We start from the raw sequence: 8,772 nt of genomic DNA, 5'->3' as shown, positions 1-8,772 counted from the left end.
TACAACCACAAACGCCGCGCAGACACACACATCCAACAACAGCAACAGCACAGCGCACCATCATCACCAACATCCTCAGCACGTGAACCGCGCGCGCGGCACCATGACGGAGAGACAGGACGTGAGGACGCTGAAAACCCAGACCGACGAAAGCTGCCTGAGGGACACCCACCTGGGCCAGGCCGCGGCAACGGGCAGCACCTACCCCAACACGGGCGCCGCCATCGCCGCCGCCTTCCTCAGACACAAGACCAGCGACGACCAGGAGGACATCCTCCCAAACAGCCGGACCTCCAGACCCAGACCGGAAAACCACCACCACCACCACCACCTCCTGCAGACCTCCAGCAAACAGACCAAGGACGCTGAGGTTGCCACAGACATCTCCTTGACGCCGTCCACCAACCCGACCCAGACCCTGACCGCCCTGTGTGGAGCTGGGGGAGGAGGGAGCAGTTCATCAGGAGCCTCGGACAGCCGGAGACCTGACCTGCTGGCGGAAACCGGAAGCGCCGCAAGCGCTGCCGCCTCCTCCTCCTCCTTCCCCGTCACCCCACCCTCGGTCAAGATCAGGAGCCGCAAGATCCAGACCGAGATCTCCGCCTTGCTGGAGACTCCGGACAGCAGGAGTGGGGAGAGGTTCGTCAGTGACGCTGAGCTCAGACGCTCCGTCTGCCTGGCGCCGGGTTCCGCCAACTGCCCCCGGCCCCCTGTCAGCAGGACCACCACCCTCACCCACCCCCACCCCCACCCCAAGGACCCCGTCCTGCCCGCCGTCCGCGACGCCGGCGCCATGACGTCCTTCCGCGTCAGGATCGTGCCCGACACCCTGGACCAAGCCACGTCGCCCGACGAAGTGACGTCACACAGCGTCGGCATGATGACGTCCCAGGAGACGCGGTCCGTGTGTCTGCAGACCGCGGGGCCCAGGGTGGTGTCCGTGGCGACAGGCACGACCTTCGAGGGTCAGATGAGTAAGAGTACGTCCACCCTCCGCGTGGAGTCCGTGGACGTGGAGACGGCCATGCCGCAGGTGACGCACGAGAGCCGCATGACGTGGACGGAGGCCGTGGGCACCTCAGAGCGCGCCACCTCCACGGCCAGCTCGTGCACCTCGGACGCGGCGACCCTGACGGTCCAGAGGCAGACCAGCGACTTCGCCGTGCAGATGAGGCCGGTGGGCGTGGCTGCCTGCACCAACACCTCGGGGCCCAAGACGGTGCACCGGCCCGCTCAGACCACACCCAGGTTTGTACTTTGTTTTAAGTGTGTGTGTGTGTGTGTGTGTGTGTGTGTGTGTGTGTGTGTGTGTGTCTGTGTTGTGTGTGGTGTGTGTTGTGTGTGTGTGTGTGTGTGTGTTGTGTGTGTGTGCGTGTGTGCGTGTGTGTGTGTGTGTGTGTGTGTGTGTGTGTGTGTGTGTGTGTGTGTGTGTGTGTTGTGTGTGTGTGTGTGTGTGTGTGTGTGTGTGTGTGTGTGTGTGGTGTATGTGTGTATGTGTGTGTGTGTGGTGTGTGTGTGTGTTTGTTGTGTGTGTGTGTGTGTTTGTGTGTGTGTGTGTGTGTGTGTGTGTGTGTGTGTGCGCGCACTCATTCATTTTATGAACTAACCCTTGTCTCACCTTATCTTACCGTTCCCAGCCTCTCCACCAAAGCCACCATGCCGGACCCCCTCCTCTCCCCTCCAACACCTTCCGCCACCTCCGCCCTTACCCCTACGCCCCCTCACCCACCACCACCACCATCATCCCCTCACGGCCCCAACACCACGCCCCTCACCAAACCCCCTCTCCCTCCTCTCGTTACGGGGAGATCTCCAGCCTCCTCCTCTCCCCGTCCTCTGTCCATGTCCTCCGTCCCTGTGGGCATGACTCAGGGTCTGATGGGGCCCGTGAAGGCGGACAAGGCCACGGAGACGGCCCCAGCCAAGTGCGTCACCAGGGCCGTGGGACCCAACGTCCGTATGTTGTCCTGCAGAACGACCAGCACCGACACGCTTTCGCTTTTGCAGGTATGTATGAGAAAATTGCACTGGCTCTTAGTGCTGCAGCCTTGGAGGTTAGTTTTTGTCTTTTGGGGAACCATCCCCAACGCCGACTGTCCTAAAACCCTCTTGGCAAAGACAGTGGGGATTGTAACTTGTATTTGTATTTCTTTTTATCACAACAGATTTCTCTGTGTGAAAAGTCTTGGGCAAGACACTCTCCACTGTCGGGAACAGCAGTTTTCCTCCTCTGCTGTTACGATGGTCACAGTCGAAAATGTTGAGTTTAGGGGCTTGTTGGGCAGTATGGAGGTGGTGTGTGTGTGTGAGTGTGAGTGTTGAGGTTGGGGTAGGGGATGGATGGATGGGTTGTTTCGTTTCTGTGGGGGTTGTGATGGGTTGAGAGAGAGAGAGAGAGAGAGAGATTCGGATTCGGATGATTTATTCATATAGGCCATTGCCCCTCATGAAGGGGTGCAGTATACAACATTATTAAACATGCAAGTGCACAAGGCGAAACAGTCATCAAAGGAATTATGATATCATTATTGATCTTAACTTAAATGCTTTATATATGTAAATGGACAAATTCTTTACAATGCTTTCTTTATTAGATGCCATCAAAAGACTTAGCCGAAACTGATTTGGAAACTTAAAATACTTTCGTGGAATATACTGTTCTCTTAATTTACTTAAAGCAGGACAACATAAGATAAAGTGTAACTCATCTTCAACACCAGAGAGAGAGAGAGAGAGAGAGAGAGAGAGAGAGAGAGAGAGAGAGAGAGAGAGAGAGAGAGAGAGAGAGAATGAATGAATGAATCTTTATTTTCCAACGGTGAAGATATTAGCACTTTGGCCGACTTACACATCTGCCGTTGTTCTAAGAGACACACAAACATGTACGCATATAAATGTAGTTATACTTAATACATGTATAATGTACGAGTATAACACAGCGTTAAACTGAGAGACACAACATCGCTCACATCTGTACGGAACGGAAGCGAGTAACACACACACACGCACACAGAGAGAGAGAGAGAGAGAGAGAGAGAGAGAGAGACAGAGAGAGACAGAGAGAGAGAGAGCAACTACGATTTTCTCGTGATACGTGGTATGCGACATTCTGTTTGTCTGTCTCCAGTCTCTCACCTTCTCACTTCTCTCCATCTGTCCGTAGCTTGGCAATGACCCAGTAGTCTTCTCCAACTCTCGAACTAGGAATCCAACAAGCAAGCGAGTGTCCAACAAAACTAGTGAACAAGCAGGCATGCCAGTGGATCGCAAGCAAGGCAAGCAAGGCAGCAAGCAAAAACAACAAACAACAAGAGAGGCAAGGCCTTCAAGACTCACTTGTGATACACTTTAAAAAAAAAAAATCCAAGCTTTTTATGTATTGAGTATAATTTCAAAATGTAATGTTTAAGATGAGAAAGATCAGTTTAAAGCAAATTAAGTCCCCTAGCATTGATTACAGAGTAATTTCCCTCTTTTTTTTTTTTTTTTTTTTTACTATTGAGTATAATTTCAAAATGTAATGTTTAAGATGAGAAAGATCAGTTTAAAGCAAATTAAGTCCCCTAGCATTAATTACGGAGTAATTTCCCTTTTTTTTTTATTATTGAGTATAATTTCAAAATGTAATGTTTAAGATGAGAAAGATCAGTTTAAAGCAAATTAAGTCCCCCTGCATTAATTACAGAGTAATTTCCCTTTTTTACTATCTGCACCAAAACGTTTGCAAAATAGATAAAAGTTCCATGCTTAGCAAAAGAAGTTCCTGTTTGAACAAAAAATGATAATAATGACTGCTCTTGTTGTTGGGTCAGAATATCAGATCAAAGTGCCAAGTTTAGAGAATACAAAAAATATAACAGTAAATGCAGTTTGCATATAATTAGGCTTCATTTTTTTGTTTTTTTGTGCCCATCCCAGAGGTGCAATATTGTTTTAAACAAGATGACTGGAAAGAACTGAATTTTTCCTATTTTTATGCCTAATTTGGTGTCAACTGACGAAGTATTTGCAGAGAAAATGTCAATGTTAAAGTTTACCACGGACACACACACACACACACACACACACACACACAGACAACCGAACACCGGGTTAAATCATAGACTCACTTTGTTTACAAAAGTGGACGGGTGCAATAGTCAAGTGGTTAAAGCGTTGGACTTTCAATCTGAGGGTCCCGGGTTCGAATCACGGTGATGGCGCCTGGTGGGTAAAGGGTGGAGATTTTTACAATCTCCCAGGTCAACATACGTGCAGACCTGCTAGTGCCTGAACCCCCTTCGTGTGTATATGCAAGCAGAAGATCAAATACGCACGTTAAAGATCCATTAATCCATGTCAGCGTTCGGTGGGTTATGGAAACAAGAACATACCCAGCATGCACACCCCCGAAAGCGGAGTATGGCTGCCTATATGGCTGGGTAAAAACGGTCATACACGTAAAAGCCCACTCGTGTGCATACGAGTGAACGTGGGAGTTGCAGCCCACGAACGCAGAAGAAGAAGAAGAAGAAGAAGAAGAAGTTTACACAAGTGAGTCAAAAATAAAGGAACGGACAGGAAAGGAGCAATAGAACAGAATGTTTCACTGCCAACATCACCAACCCTTAGATTAATTAAGGGATACACGGACTGCACTGCTCCACAGAGCAAGACCCCGTTAGCAGTTATTACTCTTGACATCTGTGACGGCGACTGAATCAAAAATAAGGTAAAAAACAAAAACAAAACAAAAACATATAACACACACACACACACACACACACACACACACAGAGGCATACTACGCACTAAAACCTCAGGATATAATCTCGCAGACCGATCTTTTATCAGACTCTTTTGCTGGCAACGTGACACGTGCATGCAGCCATGTGTGTCATGTCATGTCATGTCATGTAAGGTGCCCCCCACCCCCACCCCCCCCAACCCTACCCCCTCGCCACGCCACGCCCCGCCCCGCCCACACCACGCCACTCATCCACAGCAGACTCTCTCTTGATGACAGGTGATGGACAAGGAGACGGCCACGCCCACCGTCAGAACGGTGGATGATTGGACCACCACCCCGCAGCCCCAGATGATCAGCACTGGAGTCACCCCGCCCCGTCCCGCCGTGCTGGAAGTGGGCGTGGCCACGGTGCCCATCACGCTGATGGACCAGGCCACGCACACCGAGGTGACGACCACGCGGGAATCCGCCGTGGAGACGTGCCTGGTGGTGTGCGACAGCGAGACGCTGACGGACAGAACTGTGATGCTCGACGCCCAGACGGAGGTGGAGGTCAGCGTGGAGAATGAGGGAACCACCATGGCTGGAGGAGGAGGAGGAGGAGGAGGAGTGGAAGTCGCGGATGAGGGCTGCATGACTGAACAGATGTCAGAAGACGAACAACCTCCTCCGTCGTCGCCTTGTAAAGAATTCAAAGACGGCGAGAGCCAGTGCGGGCCGAATCCCGGAGTGGTGAACAAGGAGGTTAACACCACGCGACACAGGCGGAGGGTGAAGGAGGTGCAGACCTCTTACAGCTACACGGAGTGCCTCCTCTGCCAGCACCCCGAGAAGCTGGAGCAGCTGGGGCTGACCAAGACCTTCACCGACACCTCCACGGACCCCACCCCACCGGACACCCATGACGTGGCCACCATGGCTCTGTCCTGCCTGTCAGCCTCACCAGGATTGATGCACGCTGAGGTTCAAACCTCCACTGCGGCGCTGTACGATAAGAGCATCGCCACGTCGTTCGATTTCGAAGAAGATTTGGCAGCGAAGCCTTTTTTAGGGCTGGAGTCTCAGGATGCAGCCACGTCCACGGAATCCCTCCCTTACATCGGCCTCCTGAGCGAAATCGACGTGGACGAACTGATCGTGATTCCTGAAGCCAACTTTGAGCTGGTGTCGGACTCTGACCTGGAGGACTGTCGCGTGCCCATGGTGGACGGGGAGACTCTGACAGAGGTTCTGGACTACGCCGAGGTTGGAACGCAGACTCTGCAACCCGTGCCAGCGGGAGAGGAGAGTTCCGCGGATCAGAATCTGATTTGCCACGAGGATGACGTCTCCAAACACCTCAGCAGCATCGGGGTCAACACCTTACCCAAGGTCACTTTCGAGAAAGAAACCTCCACCCTCAGCCATCACCTGTTCTCCAAAGGAACCATGACGTTCTTCGTGACCAAGACGGACAAAGCCACCAGCACGGTGTCCTGCACACGGGCCAAGGCAGAGGGCGGCTCCGGACAGGCTGGGGGCGTGACGAAGGAGGGCGGGAGACAAAGGCAGGTGGACAACAAGGTGACCATGACCCACAGGACGGAGCAGAGAGACGTGGCCGTGGAGACAGACCCCGCACTGGTGGACGGTCGGATCACGGAGTGCATCTCCAAACTCCGGAACGTCTCGGAACGCCTCAACAGCCCCACTTCCAAGAGGACGACAGACGGCGAGGCAGTGAACGAACAGCCCCCTCAGGCTCCGCCCCCCAAACAGACCGACGGCTTGCACCCTCCTCTCTCCGCTAAGCCACCGCCCTCTCCGAAGATCCCTCGCAAAGAGAGCTGTCAGGCAGCGCAGGTTGTGGACACAGCTACTACTGCTGCTGCTGCTGCTGTTGTTGGTGCTGCAGATGACCAGCAAAGACAAAGGCAGCTTCAGCGTTTCCTGGTGGACACAGGCGTGGTGCTGAGGCCCAAGGACCCGTCTCCTGTGCGGAAGGCACAGCCCATCACCACGCTGAAGCCGCGGACGCCCGTGACACCGGGAGACCTCAGCGGCTACGCCAGCAGGAGCCTGCCCCGCCACGGGTCCCTGGAGAGACAGAAGGTGAAGATGGGCAGCCAGGTCACCCCGCCCAGTCGCCTCCCCTTGCTGAGGTACAACTCTGCCCCGGGCAGGATCGCTACAGTGCCCACGCAGACTCTGCTACGTAAGTCTGGCGCGACGTCACCCAGAACGTCGCCCAGTAAGATCCCCGTCAGCCAGAAAGCCGCACCACCCCCAGGTGGCGCTGTGCCGCCAAGCAGTCTGACGTCATCGGACTCCGGACCTCTACAGCAGTTGCCCTCACTCCCCTCCATCACAGAAACCCAAACTCCCTCCTCCTGTTCCGAGTCTTCCTTCCCCTCCCTGGACTCTGTCACACCCGCCAACAACAACGACGACGACAACAACGCCGACACCGCTGTGACGTCATGTCACTCTCGTTCGCCTTCCAACGTGACGTCAGTTTCTGACACAGCCGATGACGCACTGATGAGGACTACGGGCTCTGCAGACACGGCCGCGGTGGAAGGGAATGGAGACGACAGTTCAGTCAGCTCTGCACCCTTGGCCGCGGCACCTGCCACCACCACGCCCGCTCAGCAGGCGACCAGCTCGTCCTCAGAGAGTCTATCCAAGCAAAGAAGGAAAAGAAAGGCTTCATGCAAAGGCTACTGTCCGTCAAGAAGAAGAAGACGACGGCGACGACGACGACGAAGACAGAAAACAGCAGCAGCGCCAAAGAGAAAGACGCCGCCCCGACCAAACAAGACACTAGCGGCACCACCAAGCCCAAGCCCCAACAGGCACTGCCGCCACCATCGCCACAGGTCCAGAAGAAGAAAGCCAAGCCACAGCCAGCGCCAGAAACCAAAAGCAAGTCTCAACCTTCGAAGCCCACAACCACAGCGACCGCCGGCTCTTCTACTCCTGCTGCGACGACGACGATCCTGACGAAGCCTTCTTCTTCTTCTCCCGTTTCGAGTCCTGCTGCTGCACGTGCAGCCAAATCTTCCTCCTCCACCACAGGACCTGCAACTGCTGTTGTTGCCTCTGCCGACACAGGAGGGGCCTGCTGCTCTGCCCCTCCTCCCTCACCCCCACAACCTCCCCACCACTACCCTCCCCTCCCCGACCCCAGCAAGTCCCCACCCGCCCCGAAGAAGTCCCGCCCTTTCGTGTACGTTCGGCAGAGGATTTTGCCCATTCAGCAGGACAACGTGGAGGAGGTGAAGGAGAAGAAGGAGAAAGAGAAAGAGGACAAGGAGAAAGGTAAGGCAGGAGATGGAGGAAGAGGAGGAGGAGGAGGAGGAGGAGGAGGAGGAGGAGGAGGAGGAGGAGAGGTTTGTTGTACCGAAGTCGTAGTTGATGCGAGCAAGGCCCAGGCCCAAACTAAGGCCCCAGCAAAAGCCAAAAGCAAAGAGAAAACAAAGCCCGTTGGTAGTGGCAGTGGTAGTGGTAGAGTGGCATCAGCTGCCAACAAAGAAAAGGAGAAAATCTTGAAGGAAAAGGAAAGCAAAGCATCCTGCAAAGGAGTAGCAGGGGAGAGGGGGAAAGGGATGAGGCTGGTGAGGAAGGCAGAGAAGGGTAAAGAGTCAGAGAGAGCCACGGAGAAAGAGAAGAAATCGGTGAGCAAACCACGGGAGGGGGTTGTTGGTAAGAAATGACTATGCTGCTTCGGTTACTCATGACCATGTTGATGTTGATGATGATGATGATGATGATGATTATTATTATTACAACAGCCATTATTCTGGTTTTGCATACGTTTAGAATTGCATAGCGTTTGTCTTACGTTTGTTACTGTTTCTTGAAGAGTGTTCAGTGAGGTTAGTTAAAAATGTTTTTTGCATTTGTAATCATAGTTCTGCGTGGAACCACCATGCAGCAGCAAAAGAAAAATTAATGTTGTGCTGTGGAGTGACCTCCCTTCCCCGCTTGCGCATGCTCGCTTCCGCGACCATGGCACACTGTGAGTCTGCGCCTGTGTCGTTTTTTTTTCCTTCAGAATTTCA

General features: G+C 53.5%; 1 protein-coding gene across 5 annotated transcripts in view; it reads left to right on the top strand.

Annotated features, from left to right (window-relative positions):
- The window catches only part of LOC143283013 (uncharacterized), a 48,968-nt gene extending 41,106 nt beyond the window's left edge, over positions 1–7,862 (top strand). For all 5 annotated transcript variants that reach the window (XM_076589001.1, XM_076588998.1, XM_076589002.1 and 2 more), the window contains 3 exons: positions 1–1,248; positions 1,638–2,007; positions 5,006–7,862. The exon at positions 1–1,248 is cut by the window's left edge and continues 815 nt beyond it. In XM_076589001.1, the coding sequence (XP_076445116.1) occupies positions 1–1,248; positions 1,638–2,007; positions 5,006–7,711 (4,324 nt within the window). In that variant the 3' untranslated portion in view covers positions 7,712–7,862. The remainder of the gene's footprint in view (positions 1,249–1,637; positions 2,008–5,005) is intronic.
- The last annotated feature ends 910 nt before the right edge of the window (positions 7,863–8,772 follow it).

Source organism: Babylonia areolata, chromosome 6 (genome assembly GCF_041734735.1).
Source record: "Babylonia areolata isolate BAREFJ2019XMU chromosome 6, ASM4173473v1, whole genome shotgun sequence".
In the NCBI taxonomy this organism is placed as follows: domain Eukaryota; kingdom Metazoa; phylum Mollusca; class Gastropoda; order Neogastropoda; family Buccinidae; genus Babylonia; species Babylonia areolata.
This window is presented reverse-complemented; position numbering and strand designations above follow the sequence as displayed.